The 20,868-nt window shown below is 45.0% G+C and overlaps 1 protein-coding gene across 9 annotated transcripts in view; it reads left to right on the top strand.

The window, feature by feature from the left end:
- Window positions 1-20,868, top strand: part of NEO1 (neogenin 1) — a 520,914-nt gene that overhangs the window by 237,474 nt on the left and 262,572 nt on the right. For all 9 annotated transcript variants that reach the window (XM_074965871.1, XM_074965869.1, XM_074965867.1 and 6 more), the window contains exon 3: window positions 18,087-18,362. In XM_074965871.1, the coding sequence (XP_074821972.1) occupies window positions 18,087-18,362 (276 nt within the window). The remainder of the gene's footprint in view (window positions 1-18,086; window positions 18,363-20,868) is intronic.

The following is a 20,868-nucleotide window of genomic DNA, read 5'->3' as shown; positions in this document are numbered from 1 at the left end:
GATGATTTGTTCCTGCAACCTCAATAAGGATTCTTTAAAATACAGCCCACTCTCCTGGACTCCTTTACCCCTCATGTTATTCTCCCAGGGGATCCTGCCCATCCATTCCCTGCGGGAGTCATAGTCTGCTTTTCTGAAGTCCAGGGTCTGTATTCTGCTGCTCTCCTTTCTACGTTGTGTCAGGATCCTGAACTCGACCATCTAATGATCACTGCCTGCCAGGTTCCCATCCACTTTTGCTTCCCCTACTAATTCTTCCCGGTTTGTGAGCAGCAATTCAAGAAGAGCTCTGCCCCCAGTTGGTTCCTTCAGCACTTGCACCAGGAAATTGTCCCCTACACTTTCCAAAAACTTCCTGGATTATCTGTGCACTGCTGTATTGCTCTCCCAGAAGACATTGGGGTGATTGAAGTCCCCCGTGAGAACTAGGGCCTGTAATCTAGAAACTTCTGTTAGTTGCCGGAAGAAAGCCTCGTCCACCTCATCCCCCTGGTCTGGTGGTCTATTGTAGATTTCCACCATGACATCACCTTTGTTGCTCACACTTCTAAATTTAATCCAGAGACTCTTAGATTTTTCTGCAATTTCATACTGGAGCTCTGAGCAGTCATACTGCTCTCTTATATAAAATGCAACTCCCCCACCTTTTCTGCCCTGCCTGACCTTCCTGAACAGTTTGTATCCATCCATGACAGTACTCCAGTCATGTGAGTTATCCCACCAAGTCCTTTATTCCAACCACATCAAAATTCCTTGACTGTGCCAGGACTTCCAGTTCTCCCTGCTTGTTTCCCAGGCTTCTTGCATTTGTGTATAGGCACTTCAGATAACTTGCTGATCGTCCTGCTTTCTCAGTATGAGGCAGGAGTCCTCCCCTCTTGTGCTCTCCTGCGCGTGCGTCCTCCTGGTATCCCACTACCTGCAGGGCTTTGGTTTCCTTCTCCCAGTGATCCTAGTTTAAAGCGCTCCTCACTAGGTTAGCCAGCCTGCTTCCGAAGATCATCTCTCTCTTCGTTAGGTGGAGCCTATCTCTGCCTAGCACTCCTCCTTCTTGGAACACCATCCCATGGTCAAAGAATACAAAGCCTTCTCTCCGACATCACCTGTGTAGCCATTCGTTGACTTCCACGATTTGACGGTCTCTACCCGGGCCTTTTCCTTCCACAGGGAGGATGGACGAGAACACCACTTGCACCTCAAACTCCTTTATTCTTCTTCCCAGAGCCAGGTAGTCTGCAGTGATCCACTCAAGGTCATTCTTGGCAATATCATTGGTGCCCATGTGGAGAGGCAGGAAGGGGTAGCGATCTGAGGGCTTGATGAGTCTCGGCAGCCTCTCCGTCACATTGTGAATCCTAGCTCCTGGCAAGCAGCACACTTCTTGGTTTTCCTGGTCAGGACAGCAGATAGATGACTCAGTCCCCTTTAGGAGGGAGTCCCTGACCACCACCACCCGCCTCCTTTTCTTGGGAGTGGAGGTCTTGGATCCCCCATCCCTAGGACAGTGCATCTCATGCCTTCCAGTCGGTGGAGTCTCCTTCTGCTCCCTTCCGTCAATGCATCTGTTCCAGTGTGAATTCATCTTTCTTAAACTCCTATTTCAGTCTCTTGTGGTGTCAGATGTCATATCTGACTAATCATCCAAGGACGTCTCCTCAAAAACGGGGGAAATAAAGACCTGAAATTTCTAAAGTGGAATAGAAACCGGGCTAAAACTCTTGATTAAGAAGGCCTGGAAAGTTTTCTCCAAAAATCATAAAGAAGAGAAAAGGCACAAACTCATGAAGATTTGAAGATAGAATCATAGAAGATTAGGGTTGGAAGAGACCTAAGGAAGTCATCTAGTCCAACCCCCTGCTCCAAGCAGGGCTAACACCAAGTAAATTGTCCCAGCTAGGGCTTTGTCAAGCTGGGCCTTAAAAACCTCTAAGGATGGAGATTCCACCACCTCCCTAGTGCTTCACCACCCTCCTAATGAAATAGTGTTTCCTAATATCCAACCTAGACTTCCCACACTGCAATTTGACACCATTGCTCCTTGTTCTGTCATCTGCCACCACTGAGAACAGCCCAGCTTCATCCTCTTTGGAACCCCCCTTCAGGTAGTTGAAGGCTGCTATCAAATCCCCCCTTACTCTTCTGCAGACTAAACAAGCCCAATTTCCTCAGCCTCTCCTTATAAGTCATGTGCCCCAGCCCATTGATCATTTTTGTTGCCCTCTGCTGGTCTCTCTCCAATTTGTCCACATCCTTTCTGTAGTAAGGGGCCCAAAACTGGATGCAGTACTCCAGGTGTGGCCTCACCAGTGCCGAATAGAGGGGAATATTCACTTCCCTCGATCTTCTGGCCATGCTCCTACTAATGCAGCCCAATATGCCGTTATCCTTCTTGGGAACAAGGGCACACTGCTGACTCATATCCAGCTTCTCGTCCACTGTAATCCCGAGGTCCTTTTCTGCAGAACTGCTGCTTAGCCAGTTGGTCTGTAGCCTGTAGCGGTGCATGGGATTCTTAGCTTCTTAACCGTTTACAGGTGAAAGGGTTTTACCTCTGACCAGGAGGGATTTTATAGCGCTGTATACAGAAAGGTGGTTTCCCTTCCCTTTATATTTATGAAAGAGGTGAGATCAGTGGGAGTCAGCAGAAGGTGTATAAGAAAGCAGAAAGGCTAAAAGGCTAGGGAAGGCAGAAGCCAAAGGTTATATCACGAGTCAGTCTCACTGCCTTCCAATAATACAAAAAAGATTGCTGGTCACAGTTGTACAAAATGTGAAGTTTTGCTTGGTTAACCCTATGAACACACAGGATTACTACCTCCTTAAGAAAAATGAAGGCAATTCACACCTCTGTGTTACTGCTTCAGTTACTGCATACTTAACAAGTCTAGACTTAACTGTATGTCATCAGTTCACAGTGTCAAGGCTGTTTGTGTTCAGCCGAGTGAGGAACTTTATAATTGATGTAGTGATACCAGTTCACTCCGTAATTCTGTGAGTGTGGAGGATCATCATTGTCTGTGCTTATGCTCATCAGGGTTTAAGAACAGTTTCTAAACCAGATTACATGGATCTTGAGCCCTACATGCAACTGTTACATAAGGTGGCATGGAACTTGTGAATAAATTCCCAGTAAGTTCAGTAATTTGCCATTATTGATTTATTAACATAATTTCTTGGATTATTTCTGTTAATGATTTTCAACTGCTTTTAAGTTAACCTTGTTTGATATAGTCACTTTAAAAACTTATTCGTGCTGATATCATCTCATTTTTATGATCAGTTATTGTGACTATCCAAGTCTCTCTTACTAATGAATCACTTGACTGTTGTTGAGTGTTCCCAGAGAATGCTGTTAGAGAGCACCTGCTATTCTGTTGAATGTAGGAGATGATTCTTGCTCTTTATGGACTACATTGGAATGTTAGTGGGCAGTTTAAATGGAGTAAGTGTCATGGTAAGTCTGAGCAGCACAAGGGTTAATGAGAAGCAGTCATCTTAAAAATAACTTCATTCTTAAGAATATTTACCTCCTGCTGTTACAAATAACATCTAAGCTCTTTATATGTAACTTAAAAGGGTGAAAGAGAACAAAAATTTCTTTTAAAATATACTTTGTGCATTTCACAGTACATTTTTATACAGTCAGTTTCACTGAGTCACCTTTAGGGGTTGTCTTCTCTAGGCTCTATAGCCCTTCTCTTTCCACATCAACCTTTCCCTGACCTGGCTGCTGAATAGGGCCTTTGAAGAGGACTGCTGAGAGGAAGAAGCTATGAGTAGCTCACTGCTCCTCCTATGTGTATAATTAACAGTCATGCTTCTCATAGAGTTCTTCCTTTCCTCATTACTTATCAGCTACCACATTTTTCATAGAGTTAAAAAAAAAATTAAGTGTGATTTGGTGCTCTCTCTCTCGTCCTACAAGTGCCAGCAACAAGTGGATATTTCTGAATCTGCTGGATTCTCCAGAAGAGCCAGAGTCCTTTCTAACAAGTGGAGTGCTCTCATGCTTGGTTCTTCTTTCCTCCATTCTGACCACTCCAGGCAGTATTTTCTTGGAAGTCAAGTCCTGTTACTCCCTTACCTTAAATCTGTGTAGCACTAATGGGGAGACAGAACCTCCAAGACTTTTTAAAAGCCATAGCAAAGCATGACTTTGGTTTCACAGTTCACAAGAATGTTAATGAAAATCATGAAAGAATCCTAAAATTGGTCAGATTTTAACCCCCCCCCCCCAAAAAAAAAGACACCCCTACACAAACTCTTTAGATTGCCTCAAGACTGCTGTGACTCTTGGGGATCCTTTCTTTGAATAGATTCAGCAGTTAGATAGTAGTGGAAGGAAATCCACTTCAGATGTCCCTTAAGTGTTCCTGTGACAGGAAACTAGAATCACATGTTGAATTTTAGGTAGCTCAACTCCATCATCTGGGATATTGAAGAATAACTTTTCATCATGGCAGTAGAATGAGAGGAATTCTTGGTATCCTTTGATATGAAGGATGCCTCCCTCAACAGCCCAAATGCTTTGGGGTGCCAGAAATTCCTCCAATTCATTTAGAATGGTGCACATCTGCTGTACACCACCCTCTCATTTGGTTTTACTTTGGCCTCTTGCAATTTCTGTAAGCATTTGGATATAGGGAAAACTGCCTTTCCCTGAAAGAAGATACCATGTTCGAAGGGTCAGTAAAGGTGTCACTTTGCAGATCACTCCAAGACTGGCTGAATCTTCTGTCCCAGCTAGTGTTTCCAATTAATTCTGAATGGAAAAGACTGAATGGGTTCCTTCACTCATCTACTAAAGCATCTGTGATCCCTCTTTGACCTACACTAGCAGGAATTTCCTGTTGGATGAAGAGTCCTTCAGGTACTTTCCATACCTTGTTAAAACTAGTTGACCACATGATGGTCTTATTCAAAGAACCAGTTCCCTAGTAAGAAACATTTCCGACCCCGGCTTCATTCTCTTCATCAGTGGGATTCTCCTTACAGCAGTTTCCTCTTTCACATTAACTCTGTTGGACTCTCTCACATTCTCACGGACACTGGGCACCAAGGCACCAGGGCTGGAATGTCACTCTGCTCCATTGGTTAGCTCCATTTTCCTGAACCGGCTAAGAAAGAGGTCTTCATATTTAAGCCATTTGAACTCAAAGCTGTAAGAGATAATTGCTCTTCTAAGTAGAGCAATACAAAAAATTTTGGCTGAATATTTTTTGGCCAAAATATCCTAAATTCATGTCAAAGTTGTTGAATTAATTTTATTATAAATATTCAGAGAAAACCGAAAAGTTTTGTTTTGACATTTTTGAAATTAGAATTTATTTTTTATTCTAAACGACTTTGTTTTGAAATTTACCTGAATTTCATTTCATTAAATTGTTTAGTGTTTTAAAAAGCTCAAAAGCTAAATGTTTCATTTCAGGTTGAACAAAACATGTTATTCTTCGAGTGCTTGCTCATATTGATTCCAGTTAGGTGTGCGCATGCTACGTGCACGGCCGTTGGAAAGTTTTTCCCCTAGCAGCATCTGTCGGGTCGGCTGTGGAACCCCCTGGAGAGTGGCTCCTGCATGGCGCTCAATCTATGACTCTGCTGACCCGGCGTCCCCTCAGTTCCTTCTTACTGTCCGTGACGGTCATTGGAACTGTGACATCTTTCTCTGCAAGTTCTCCACGTTTCCCTAGCTTTGGTAGAGTGGTGGTGTTTGTTTTTTGTTGGCAGTTCTTTATTTTAGTTAGTGGCAGTCGGGTTGGGGTGTTAGCCTCCACCCAGACTATTTTTATTCGGGGCTTCATGCCCAAGTCCCTGGGATTCAAGCCCTGCAAGTCCTGCTCCAAACCCATCTCAACGGGTGACCCCCATGACTCTTGTCTAAAGTGTGTGAGGGAGGCTCACCAAGCCGAAAAGTGCAGGATCTGCAAGGGATTTCATCCTCGGACGAAAAAAGAGCGGGACTTTCGCCTGAAGTAACTCCTTATAAACGTGGCACTTAGTCCCCAGCCTCCTTTGGCACGGCAGAACCTGGCACCGGGTTCTTTGGTGCACAGTGCCCCGGAGGCGGTAGTAGAGGCGACACCGTGGTTGGACTCTGACCGAGATCCGCGGCACCGCCACTCCCTGGCACTGAAGCTGGCAACATCTACTCGGCACCGCTCCCGCTCCCCGACACTGAAGCGGCACCGAAAGCCGGAGAAGGGGGGTGGCTCTCCTTCTCAGAGACCCACTTCTCTGGAGCCAGCCACTGTGGCGCGTCCCAGAAGGAAGCGCCCGGCAGTGAAGGTCATGGACGCGGCACCGTCGACTTTGGCCCTGCTGGGGGAACCGTTGAGTCTGGTGCCATTAGACTCTCCAACCCACAGCGTTGTGGAAGTCCAGCTGCCTTCCACTCCAGACACCTTTGCTGCTGCGAGGGACCTCATTGCCATGATGGCATTGGGGTTTCCTCTCCTCCACACCAAGCCTCCTGTGCCCCAGTGGATGGCACTGTCTCGAGGCAAGCCGGCGTTGATCTGACTGTTGGCTCTGGTGGTCAAGCCTTCGCACTGCTCCTGTTCCCGGCACTGCTTGGAGTCCCGGCACTGCTCTCCATTGCAGCGCCGGTCATGCTCACGATGCCGATTGTACTCCTGGCATTGCTCCGGTTCACGTTGACGCTCCCGATCACGGTGTCGCTCCACCCGCCGGTCGCAGTCACAGAGCAGGTCCCGGACCCGGCACCGATCCTGGTGCCATTCATCGTCTCGATGCAGCTTCAGGCCACGGTACTGCTCCAGGTCCAGGTACCACTCCAGGTCCCAACACCGCTCCCCAGCCTTGAAGCACTGCTCTCCTTCTTGATGCCGCTCACCGGCACAGATTCACTCGGCGCCACCCCGGCCCTCACTGTCCAGTTCCCATTCCTCGGGTTAGGAGATGGGATCGTGGTTTTCGGACCGGGACCGCCGCCAGTCAGGCCGTGGCCACTCTGATGCAGGGGCAGGACCATGGCAGGCGCACGGGCAGGGACCCACCCAGTGGCCGTTCTGGACCCTGTGGACGTACCACCAGGCCCAGGATGCACAGTCTAGTGCTTTCTGGTCAGCCACCTCTGACCCATGGGTTCCGGAAGCCTCCACCAGTCAGCCCACTCCTGGGGGTATGGAGGAGATGTTGTGCCCCCTTCCCATCTCAGGACCGCCTCTGACTCCAGTCCCCCCCCGGCCTCTTCGTCGTCCTCCCGTGACAAGGCTGTGGCTCTATCTCCGGGCCTCCCCCATAGATATTCATGCTCATCAGGACCTCCTGTGCAGGGTGGCATGCAACATGAACCTGCAGGCCAAGGAGGCAGTGGAATCGGAGAACCTGGTGGTGGACATTTTGGCTCTGGAAGGTCCGTCGAGGGTGGTCCTGCCCCTCATCAAGACCATACAGACTAATGCCAAAACCATCTGACAGACCCTGGCCTCCATTTCCCCTATGGCCAAGAGGGTCAAATGTAAATACTTTGTCCACTTGAAGAGGTATGACTATTTGTTCACGTATCTGCAGCCCTGCTCGCTGGTGTTTGTGGCTGTGAATGAGAAGGAGAGGTACGGGCAGCCAGCCCCAGCACCCAAGTCGAAGGACACCAAGTGGCTGGACTTGTTTGGCCACAAGGTGTACTCCACGGGTGGGCTCCAGCTCTGGATTGCCAATCAGCAGGCACTCCTGAGCCACCTACAACTTTAACTCCTGGAATTCCATGCTGAAGTTCAAGGAGTTTGTGCCTCCTGAGTCCAGGGAGGAGTTTGTGGCCTTGTTGATGAGGGCAAGACGGTGGCACAGAGGTCTTTACAGGCCTCACTGGACGCTGCAGACTTGGCCGTACATACCTTGTCCTCTGGGATTGCCTTGAGGTACATCTCCTGGCTGCAAGCCTCTGGCCTGCCCCCTGAGGTTCAGCAGACGCTGCAGGACCTACCTTTTGTTGGGGAGGACCTGTTCATGGAGCAGACTGACTCTTGGCTGCATAGCCTGACTGTGGTGTAGTGGTCTGAAAGTATTGTGTTTAAATATTACCTAATTTCCCTTTGTCTTCTCTCACACACTGATTTGGGTTTTGGGTGCTTCTAGGCCTAGTTAATTCACTGTAGATTTGGGTACACTGAGCAGAAAAGGAAATGTTAGTAACCTGAAAATTGGAGTTCTTTAAAGAGCTGCCTCCGTCAAGAGACCTATCTTGTATGTTGTTCTATTCTCATAGTTTGATACAGAATTATTGTTGGAGATAATGATTTTTAAACTAGTTATTCACTAGTTTTGCTAGGGAAGTTCTCATCTGGAATGGCTTGATCGAAACCTAATGAGAGTTGGATGCCAGATCATTTTCATGATCAGAAGAGCTACTTGAGGGCAAAAGACAATGGCCTAATCCAATAATTTGGGAACAATTTATAGAACTACAGTTTTCAAGTGATGAACCAAATTCTTATTTTTAGGAATCATATGGATACATTTTATATCATTTAATTATAAACTATATGAATGGTCTTTCTAAATTCCCAATATTTCAGCAATATAAGGTTTCCAAAGCCTCCTCGGAGCAAGTATCATGCTTTACTGCTTTGTCAAGTACTTTGTTGTTCGACAAAAGTGAATGAAAATTCATAAAATGTCAAAATAACCTGTAACAAATGTTGGTGGGAAAAAGTACAGAAGGAAGTTAGTCTGAGTTAGTCCAAACAAAAAGGTTGACTGATATTACTCAAGGACTGTGCTGAAATCAAGTCTGGTAAACAAAAGAAGTGTGGGACTGGAAATCAGTGGACTAAAATTGGTGAGTCAGAAATTAGGCCTAACTGGCAATCAAAATAACGAGAAGATGGGCTATTCCAGGCATCACTCCCCGTTTGGGATTCTTAAAAAGAAAAAACTTTGGGGGATGTGAGCCCAAAAATTGCTGACGAAAAACATAAGTTGGCTGCCAACTAGGGTGACCAGGTGTCCAGTTTTTGACCGGAACACCTGGTCGAAAAGGGATCCTGGTGGCGCTGTGCCGTGGGGCTGGCAGGCTCTCTGATAGCCTCCACACAACGCGGCTCCTGGAAGCAGCGGCATGTTCCCCTTCCAGCTCCTATGCACAGGGGGTAGCCAGGGGGCTCTGCATGCTGCCCTTGCCCCAAGTGCTGCCCCCGCAGCTCCCAGTGGCCTGGAACCACAACCAGTGGGAGCTGCAGAGGCGAAGCCTGCAGATGAGGCAGTGCGCAGAGCTGTCTGTCCGTGCCTCATCATGGTGGGGGAGGGAGGGGGACACAACAGACATGCTGTTGCTTCTGGGAGTTGCTTGAGGTAAGTGTTGCCCAGAGCCTGCACACCTGATCCCCCTCCTGCCCTCCGAACCCCTCGATCCCAGCCTGGAGCACCCTTCTGCACCCCAAACTCCTCATCCCCAGCCCCACCCCAGAGCCTGCACCCACAGCTGGAGCACTCACCCCCCCCCGCGCCCCAACCCCCTGCCCAGCCCTGATTCTCCCCCCTCCCACCTTCTGAACCCCTCAGCCCCAGCCTGGAGCCCCCTCCTGCACCCCAAATCCCTCATCCCTGGCCCCACCCCGGAGCCCGAACACCAGCCCCCTGAGCCAGCCCAGTGAAAATGAGCGAGTGAGTGAGGGTGGGGAGAGCAAGTAACAGAAGGCGGCGGGGGTGTGTGTGTGGAGTGAGATGGGGTGGGGCCTCAGAAGGGGTGGGGTATGGGCAGAGCCTCGGAGGAGGGGTGGGGCAAGGGTGTTTGGTTTTGTGTGAGAAAGTTGGCAACCCTACCAGGAGAACAAGAAAAGTCAGAGTTTTACCATCATGGTTACCACCCCACGGTCTCCTGGGACGTTCTGTAACACTGTTGGGCCTTTGTTGTTTTCATCCTGATAGATATCCTGACCAGACTGGGCCAGGGAGAAGAAATCCAGATGACATTGCCATCTCCACCATCTTTGACTAAATCCCAAACACCAACTGGGATGTGAGGCTTTGTCTCCCCGCATGTGTCCTTTTCACTGCCAACATTATTTCTTACCTTTCCTGTCCCTCTCCTTTTCCCTTCTGTCTAATAAAAATCTGGCTTACCTGTCTAAGACTGTGTTTTGTAACAGTGCTGTGAGTCTGTGACAAGAGAGGCAGCAAAATGCAATATCCTAAACAGCCCAATGCTGCTACAAGCTTGCCAGGTCTTCAAGTGGCTTATAAGAGTGAGTCATAGAATATCAGAGTTGGAAGGGACCTCAGGAGGTCATCTAGTCTAACCCCCTGCTCAAAGCAGGACCAATCCCCAATTAAACCATGCCTGCGTCTCTCCAGCAGCGAGGTTGCAAATGAGAGTCAGCACCGGAAACAGAAGTTGCCTTTTTTATCTTTGCCATTCTTTTCTCTCCCCTATCGTGTCCATTGTCTTGTTTTGTCTTCTAGGAAATAGGATTGGACTTGAACAGCAGCAGCAATAATAGCTTCAGCCCATCTCAACTAACTTCTCTTTTCTTTGCCAGTGGCCTTCATCTCCTCTTTCATTCAACCATGTGAATGAGCACAATCTGAGACTAAATCCACCTTATTCACAAAATGATTGGCAGAGAAGTAAGTTTGTCACAGGGTTCTCAGAAGCCAGATAGGATAAGTGGCACAGACATGGAAACAGCTATGATAGCCATAGTTACCATTACATAACCATTTCCATTCTAACCCAGTCTCTTCAGAAGCTCAAAACTGTCTGAAGCTTTCACCTTTCAGGCTGAAATTCTCCCTTTTTGGGTTAACTGGATTTTTTTCTTGAAGTTTGAGCAAAAATGGTTGAAGAGACTGAGTAAAATGGGAATGATAAAAAAATATTTTTCCGCACTATTTTATTACACAGCTCTACAACCAAATAACTGAGTGTTGAAGGATGAAATTTTAGCATGGAAGTGACCCTCTTTGAGAAATGCCTTCACTTTTTCTGGGAAAAAAAGCTTTTATGTGACAGAGCTGAGAACCCTGAATAATTAATATGCACAGCAGTTTGCCAAGCTCATATAGTGAGTAGCTAAATAAGGATTTGTTTCACACACAGTATGTTTGTTGCTAACGCAGCTGGATAGCAAAAAGTCAAGAGGGCTCCTGCAGACTTTATAAGATCCTTATGAGATTGAGGGAAGGGCTCTGCAGGAACCCTGGCTCTCCTCCTGCAGCTCTAGTAAAATACTCAGAATCCCTTCCTTTGAATTTTGAATGAAACTGTGAAGTGAGCAGGGAATGAGGCAAGGAGGCCTTGATACAGCATCCCTTTACATGTCTGTATTTTTCAGTGTATTTTTGCTTTCAGGTAGCAATTCTCCCTTTGTTTTCCTTCTCTTTTAATTGAGGCAGCTTTTATTTGATGCTAGGGAAATATATAAAAACAGCTACTTTATTATGCCATTTTACTGAGCATGACTATGATATGTGCACTTACCAGGGCTGTTGCTCCTATCATTTCAAACTATTTAGATTGACCTTGATAAGATCAGTTCTCTTAAGAATTCTTTGGCCAATCCACAGTTGAAAAGATCAGCTAAATACTTCACTTCTTGCTAAATTGTTAAATATTAAAGTAATATCTGACAGGATCAGTTGTATTAATTTAAATGGACTATATGGGCCCAAAGAGTCAAAGATGTTAACGTGAGCGTGAAAAGGACCAACATTAAATTATCTTAAATGAAGTTCATGGTTTGGTATACAGAGACCACAGCCTGCTTAGTGTCATGGAAAAACTCCATTACAAATCCATTAAGCATTTTATTAATGATACAGAATAAGGAAAAACAGTTGAAGCATTTGAAATTTAAACTGTTAAGTAAGGCTTTCGTTTTACAACATCCCTTTTCCTTTAGCTGCAGATTGTCCTGGGAAGGAAAAATCTCCTTGTTTGACAGTCCCTCAGGTGGTAATAACTGGTAAAAAGTGAAGGCATTTCTCAAAGAGGGTTATTTCTATGCTAATATTTCATCCTTCAACACTCAGTTATTTTGATTGTAGAGCTGTGTAATAAAATATTGTGGACAAATATTTTTTATCATTCCCATTTTACTTGGGCCTGGTTTACACTATGGGGTTAGGTCGAATTTAGCCATGTTAGGTCGATTTAAAAATGACTGCATCCACACAACCAACCCTGTTCTGTCGACCTAAAGGGCTCTTAAAATAGACTTCTGTACTCCTCCCTGACGAGGGGAGTAGCGCTAAAATCGACCTTGCTGGGTCGAATTTGGGGTACTGTGGACACAAATCAATAGTATTGGCTGCAAGGAGCTATCCCAGAGTTCTCCATTGTGACTGCTCTGGACAGCACTTTGAACTCCGATGCACTAGCCAGGTACACAGGAAAAGCCCCGTGACCTTTGGAATTTCATTTCCTGTTTGGTCAGCGGGGCAAACTCAGCAGCACAGGTGACCATGTAGTCCCCCCAGAATCGTAGAGCTTAGAATGTTTCTACGCTCCCCCTATCATCTCTATCCCTGTTGTTATCGCAGATTAGAAGGCGAAAAAAATGCACATGCACATGCAGTCCTCCCGCAGTGATAGGGCACAGCTTAATGCATGGAGGCATTCAGTGGCAGAGGCCAGGAAAGAATTAAGTGAGCGCAAAGAGTGGAGGCAGGATGTGATGCTGAGGCTAATGGGGGAGCAAATGGACACGATGAAGCATCTGGTGGGGGAGCAAATGGACATGATGAAGCGTCTGTTGGAGCTGCAGGAAAGCCAACAAGAGCACAGACTCCCACTGCATCCACTGTATAACTGCCTACCCTCCTCCCTATGTTCCATGGCCTCCTCACCCAGATGCCCAAGAACGCAGAGTGGGAGGCTCCGGGCACCCAGCCACTCCACTCCAGAGGATGGCCCAAGTAACAGAAGGCTGTCATTCAAACAGTTTGATTTTTATTGTGGCTACAATAAGCAATGTGGCCTTGTCCTTCCCTACTTCCCCACCCCATCCGGGCTACCTTGTCCGTTATCTCATATTTTTTTTAATTAATAAAGAAAGAATGCATGGTTTCAAAACAATAGTTACTTTATTTTGAAGGGGGGAGGAGGGTTGGCTTACAGGGAATTAAAATCAACAAAGGGGGTGGGTTTGCATCAAGGAGAAACACACACAACTGTCACACTGAAGCCTGGCCAGTCATGAAACTGGTTTTCAAAGCCTCTCTGATGTGCAGCACACCTTGCTGTGCTCTTTTAATTGCCCAGGTATCTGGCTGCTCAAAATCGGACACCAGGCGATTTGCCTCAACCTCCCACCCCACCATAAATGTCTCCCCCTTACTCTCACAGATATTATGGAGCACACAGCAAGCAGCAATAAAAATGGGAATGTTGGTTGCGCTGAGGTCTGACCTAGTCAGCAAACAGCACCAGTGAGCTTTTAAACGTCCGAAGGCACACTCTACCACCATTCTGCACTTGCTCAGCCTATAGTTGAACTGTTCCTTACTACTGTCCAGGCTTCATGAGCCATCAGAGCACGGGGTAGGCTGGGGCAGGTGCGACCGTGCAGTGCTGCCGGCTGGGAGAGCAGCCTGAGGCAGAAGCCTCCAGCTCGCATGATATTCCAGGCAGGACTGAATTTCCATGAGACGAAACTTAAAGAAGAGAATGACCTGGAGTCTCTGGCTCCCATTCGGTGTTCTAAGAGGAGAATAGCCATGTCTGTCCTGGTGCTCCTGATCGACCTCACCGAGGTCTGCCAGGAGCACACAGGAGATGTAGAACGGCTGTCAGTCCTACTGTCCCATCTGCCGCGAAGGCAAGGAGCTGCTGCTGTGTAGCAATGCAGTACTGCGTCTGCCAGCAGCCCACAGGAGATGTACGGTGAGTTGAGCAGGCTCCATGCTTGCTGTGATATGGCCTCTGCACGGGTAACCCAGGAAAAAAGGCACGAAACGATTGTCTGCTATTGCTTTCAGGGAGGGAGGGAAGCCTGATGACGTACCCAAAACCACCCGTGACAATGTTTTTGCCCCATCAGGCATTGGGAGCTTAACCCAGAATTAAAATGGACTGTGGGAACTGTGGGATAGCTACTCACAGTGCATCGCTCTGTAAGTCGATGCTAGCCATGGTAGTGAGGACGCACTCCGCCGACTTAATGTGCTTAGTGTGGACATACGCAATCAACTGTATAAAATTGGTTTCTAAAGATCGACTTCTATAAAATTGACCTAATTTCATAGTGTAGACATACCCTTAGTCTCTTTAACCATTTTCGCTCAAACTTCAAGAAAAAAATCCCGTTAACCCAAAAAGGGAGAATTTCAGCCTGAAAGGTGAAAGCTTCAGACAGTTTTGAGCTTCTGAAGAGACTGGGTTAGAATGGAAATGGTTATGTAATGGTAACTATGGCTATCATAGCTGTTTCCATGTCTATGCCACTCATCCTATCTGGCTTCTGAGAACCCCGTGATAAACTTACTTCTCTGCCAATCATTTTGTGACTAAAGTGGATTTAGTCTCAGATTATGATAATTCATATGGTTGAATGAAAGAGGAGATGAAGGCCACTGACAGCAACATCATCAAAACCTAGCATAGTCAGCTGTTTTCCAGCTTCCTTTAAGCAAATGACCATGGTTAGTTTTCAGACATAATTAGTAAAGAGGAAGGTGGCAGACTGATGGCAAGGTAGTTGAAAATAACACAAGAAATAATATATCTTAAGGTTGTAAATACCTTGAAATGTGAACATTTCACTTAGGTTTTTGGTTGGGAATACAGAAATTCAGTACACTATGCTGAACATTATTGTAGTTGAGACCGTCACAATTTAGACCCTTGCATATCTTTTTGTTTTAGACTTTTCAACACTAATTCAAAAGGCTGGTTTAATATGTATGTCGAATTCTATTATACTGTGTTATAACAACTCTTCTGTAAGAACATTTGCATACATTTTATTCTGGCTAGCAAATACTTGTACCCAATACTGTAGCTCACAAAAGCTTATGCTCTAATAAATTTGTTAGTCTCTGAGGTGCCACAAGTACTCCTTTTCTTTTTACGGATACAGACTAACACGGCTGCTACTCTGAAACTTGTACCTAGTGATAATTGGCTTCACTGGGCCTACAGCTTTTATAGTCAAAATGCTTTGCTTGCTGCATATGTGAGGAAGTAAGCATGAGTGTGTCATTTGACTGATATTGTTGATCAATTGACTTGTGGCTTGTTATAGAAGAGTCTGTGACTTGTGAATTATGGTGCAAATCTGATCTAGCTGTGTAGTAAATTAAATTACTTTTCTGCCTTTAGGTATGTACTAGTGTTCTCTTGATTTTATTTCCACTGAGATTTTTCAGATCATTCTGGAACTCATAGATATGCAGGGCTGATAGTGTACTTCATCTACTTTGGGAAAACTCAATTGTCTTTGCTTTTAGTAAGTTCATTAAAATACTTTGCAAAAAATGTTTTGGTAGTGTGACAGGGTCAGGCCAGATGGCTACAGGAGAGTAATAGAAGGCATATATAATAGCCCCAGGTTAAGTAGGTCCCTTTTCCCTGGGTAAGGTAACCAGGAAGGTTCCAGACCAATCAGGAACCTTCTGGAGACAAGACAGACAGGCTGATTGGCTGCAGGTGTTCTAATCAAAAAGCTGCTAGAATCAATTAAAGAAGGCTAATCAGGGCACCTGGGTTTAAAAAGGAGCTCACTTCAGTTTGTGGTGCACGTGTGAGGAGCTGGGAGCAAGAGGCACTAGGAGCTGAGAGTGAGAACGCGGACTGTTGGAGGACTGAGGAGTACAAGCATTATCACACACCAGGGGGAAGGTCCTATGGTGAGGATAAAGAAGGTGTTGGGAGGGGGCCATGGGGAAATAGCCCAGGGAATTGTAGCTGTCGCACAGCTGTTCCAGGAGGCATTCTAGACATCTGCATTCCAGAGGGCCCTGGGCTGGAACCTGGAGTAGAGGGCGGGCTCGGGTTCCCCCCAAACCTCCCAACTCCTGGTCAGACACAGGACGAGTTGACCTGGACTGTGGGTTCATGAAAACGGCCAAACTGAGGGCTGCCATGAATCTCCGAGGCAAGCAACTCCGCCAATAAGCGCAAGACCCACCAAGGTAGAGGAGGAACTTTGTCACGGTAGACAACTTTTCACTTGGCAGGGGTGAATGGAAAGTTGAAAATACTTTTTAACTTATTTGAAAAAAAACCCCAAGTGCTTGAAAGTCAGGAAATTATCAATTAAAATTCCCGACACCAACCTTAGTTCTGCTCCTATACAGCCATTTGTTCTCTGCTTACTAGTGGGAAACACACATGAGTTGCCACATGGAAGGAACAAATCTACCTGTTGCATATATGAATTACAAGAATATGGTATTGAGTCATATGCTACAACCAATATTCACTCTTCTAGGTTATACTGTGTACAGAGTTTAGTCTCACCTTGTAAGGGTGGATGGTTTATCATGTTGTCTAAACTGAATGAGTAGGATACATGGAGTACAGTGTTATCACTAACCTCTATCTGGATTTCTGACCAATATTAGTAATATCAGCAAAGCCCCACCTGTTTTAGAAGATATGGTGTGAGCCCCAGCTCGTGTGGTGAACAGAGGGTAGGATTATTCTCTGTCACATTTGTAGAAAGTAAGATGATCTCATACTTGGAACATGGGTTTCTGGTCAGTATCCAGTGCGTGGGCTGGGTTTCCAAACTGGTATGTAATTTCCTCGGGGTTTGTGGCCTGTACTGGAAAATTTAGATTTGGGTGGGGGTTGGAGAAGAGAGACAGAATAAATTGGTGTTGGAACTTGAAGTAAATTTCCTGATTTATGAGAATTTAGAGTTTTTAAACTTTAACATTGTTAGTTTGTTAAAGGGAAATAATCTCATCCTTTTCCTGAATTAACTTTTGTCTAGGCATTTTGTTAGGCCTTTTAAACAAATTTTGAAGACTGCAGAGCAATCCATTTTTATTATAATGTTTCAGCTAGATTTGTTGGTTTATCTAGAAAGTGATATAGTTTAAAGCCAGTAGTGTGCAAAATACAACTGTTATGCCATAGTACTGCATCCAGGAATAACTTTTTTTGTAAGGCAAAGAAATTAAATACACAAAAATACATAAATGCAAAGTTAAGGCTGAAAATATAAACACTTGCATATGAAGAAATTCCAAATGCTACATTAGTCATGTTGCTCATGTGCACCAGTACAGCGGTATTTTAAGTTTAGTGTGTACAAAGGGGCCTAAGGGAGTTATGCACTACATTCCTACTGTGTTTTATTTAGATTGAATGACTAAATGACTGTGAAGTTAATGTATATCTTTGTCGTTTGTGTAGTGAACACTGATAATGTTGCCATTGTGGGGTGGGGGGCACACTTCTAAATTTCCTGACTTTTGAATTTAAATTCTTAACTTAAACCTCTCATCAACGGATAATTGTATTTAATAGGCCCTCTCGCAGAATGTAGGATCTGGGAAGGGAGGAGCATTCCAGGAGCCTCCTCTCCTTCCCCAGGGCATGTGTTATGTTTTGTGATAATTTCAGACCTTATTTTCAGCCCTGGGGTGCATGGCACTCAAAAAAATGCTGAGAGGAAGTGGGGCCATGTGCAGTCCCTCTCTGAGTTCCTGATATAATTCTACAGCACAACTTACTTGGACCAGTGGCTAAATGCCATAATTTGGCCCAAAGCATATATAGCCTGATGTCCAAGAGGGGACTGGTCTAGGCTTCACCATTTTTTCTGGAGTACCGTTTGCTTCCTAGGGACACAGAGAGGGAGCACATGGGGAAGTGGGTGAGTTTTCTTTGCAGGTGGTCTCCTTCTCCCATAAAGGCTTTCACAATTTGGCCCTTAGTGTTTCTTTCCCCTATTAAAACATATTTAATATGATGTCCCATGTGGAATCTGTGTTGTATTCACTTGTTGTTCAAATAAGCAATTTTTTTTTCTTGTTCTCATCTATATCTGCTGATTCTAGAAAGTTGGAGTGCAACTTTTGTCAGGCTTACAGTCAGATTGCTGGTTTGACCTTCAGAATTGTGGTAGTTTGGCATAATTTTGATTTTTCCATTCTCTCTTCACCTTCCTCTCCAGGACTTCCAAGGTTCACTAGCCAGCCAGAATCAACATCTGTCTATAGAGGAAACAGCGTAATTCTGAACTGCGAGGTCAATGCTGATCTGGTACCATTTGTGAGGTGGGAGCAGGATCGTCAGCCATTCTTTTTGGATGACCGTGTATTCACATTACCAAGTGGAGCTCTAATCATTAGCAATGTTACAGATGGGGATGGAGGACTCTATCGCTGTGTCATTGAAAGTGGTGGGTCCCCCAAATACAGTGATGAAGCAGAGCTTAAAGTTCTTCCAGGTACTAATCTGTTTTTTAAAAGATTTTTCCCCATCAGTCTATCCATTTGCATACTTGTGTTATCTCCTTTAATGATAAGATGAAGGGAAAACATAATAGGAACACTTACCAGATAGAAGGAAAGGAGATCTGGCAAGCAGCAGTCTGCTGCCAAATGGCAGCTGGGACTTTAAATGTGACAGAGGTAATGACAGCCCTAAAGCAATCAAGAAAAGTGTGCTGGGAAAGAGTTCCTATAAAAGGTTCCCTACACTAAAAGCCCTAAAGAAGAGCTTTGTTTGTGAGGAGGCAATTGTAAAGAAAGGGGCTGGTCACTCTTTTGAGGCAAGATGTGTAGATAGGCATCTTCAGGTTTTCCAGAACGGAGCCTGGTGTTTGAAATACCTATGCCAAAGATTTTCAAAAGTGACTGGTATTTGTGATTGTCTCAATTTTGCGGTACCCAACTTGAGGCATTTTTAGAGAGACCTAATTTTTAGAAAATACTGAGCATTCAGCTGCTGAAAATAAGGCCCATTTAAGATGTCTCCAGTTGAGCACCCAGAAACGGGGAGACACAAAATCACTAGTCACTTCTGAAAAATCTTGACCATGTTTATCTTTTTCACAGATTACCTTTCTATAACAAAACTAAGGAGTAACTATGACATCAACTATTTGCAGTTTAGTATATTTAGTGTAATACAGGACAACTGAACAGCAGTATGACTAGATGTTCTAACAGGAGCACAGCTATAAAAACGGATCAGAAATAAGACATTGAGTTGGATGCCAGGTCCAACCCCTAGCTCTTCTGACCAGCATGAGAGTTTGTTTTACATGGACTTTCCCATTGATTGTGCAGAAGTTTTGACTCTTTCTTTCTAACTTTTTTTGATGGTTTAGAGCTCTGATTCCACTTCCACTGTTTGAATACCTGCTCCAATTAAGTCACTTTCAATCTAGTTAAACTGCCATGGAAAACATAAAATCCCTGTGAATTACAGCTGCTTTTGACGCCTGTTAAAAACCAGGGTTTGTCAAAACCACACTGTGGTTTTAACAGGCATCAAAAGCTGCTGTAATTCACAGGGTTTCTATATTTTCCTTGGCAGGTTAACTAAACTGAAAGTACTTAGAAATCAGGTTTCTAAGCAGGTTTAGTTTTAGTAGTCATGAAAATCTTCAGGTTGCCTTGTTGCAGTGACTGGTAGTCTCTTTTTCTGGCCCAGGGATAGAGTTTGTGTCTTTTTTTTTTAATAGTCTTCAAACCATGATTGAATTCTTGTTTTAAACTTGCTACACCTTGCTTTTAAAATATTTCTGAGTATTTGCAGGGCCTTTCATATGAGCTCTAGAGATTTCCAGGTTTGTGGTAATTATAAGGATTCTTTGGAATTTCTATCATGCTATGTAGCCTCCTGGTTTAGATTATATTATTGCACAAGATACCCACATTAGGGACTACACTTAATGACTTCTCTTTCCTTGTGAAAATGTTGAAAATGAAATTGCATGTCCATAGAGAAGGAATTTCAATCTTCTCCTGATTTTAGTGTCTTGTCTTTTTGAATGGAAATTAAATTGTCCCATAGAATGTTCTGTGTTTCTATATCTTGGCCGGACAGGTAATTGATTGCTCAGTTTGAGATTCACTTGAAAGAAAGACCTATCTCTAATGCTCTTTAGTCCATTCTGCCCTAAATTGTAAAATCAATGCCTATCACCTGGTCTACATTAGAAAAATTTAACTGGTTAAAGCTCCTAGAATATTTGTAAAACACCTAGAATATATTGCATTTACTGAGTCAGGAATTGTGGGATAGAGTGCAGAGTCCTGCTCTTAGGACGGAAGAATCCCATGCACCGCTACAGTCTGGGGACCGACTGCCTAAGCAGCAGTTCTGCAGAAAAGGACCTGGGGATTACAGTGGATGAGAAGCTGGATATGAGTCAGCAGTGTGCCCTTGTTGCCAAGAAGGCCAACAGCATATTGGGCTCTATTAGTAGGCGCATGGCCAGCAGATTGAAGGAAGTGATTATTCCCCTCTATTTGGCACTGGTGAGACCACACCTGGAGTATTGTGTCCAGTTTTGGTCCCCGCACTACAGGACGGATGTGGACAAATTGGAGAGAGTCCAGCGGAGGGCAACGAAAATGATTGGGGGCTGGGCCACATGACTTATGAGGAGAGGCTGAGGGAACTGGGATTATTTAGTCTGCAGAAGAGAAGAGTGGAGGGGGGATTTGATAGCAGCCTTCAACTACCTGAAGGGGGGTTCCAAAGAGGATGGAGCACGGCTGTTCTCAGTGGTGGCAGATAACAGAATAAGAAACAAAGGTCTCAAGTTTTAGTGTGGGAGGTCTAGGTTGGATATTAGGAAACACTATTTCACGAGGAGGGTGGTGAAGCACTGGAATGGGTTACCTTAGGAGGTGGTGGAATCTCCATCCTTAGAGGTTTTTAAGGCCCGGCTTGACAAAGCCTTGGCTGGGATGATTTAGTAGTTTTGGTCCTGCTTTGAG

The sequence above is a fragment of the Natator depressus genome, chromosome 10 (genome assembly GCF_965152275.1).
Source record: "Natator depressus isolate rNatDep1 chromosome 10, rNatDep2.hap1, whole genome shotgun sequence".
In the NCBI taxonomy this organism is placed as follows: domain Eukaryota; kingdom Metazoa; phylum Chordata; order Testudines; family Cheloniidae; genus Natator; species Natator depressus.
This window is presented reverse-complemented; position numbering and strand designations above follow the sequence as displayed.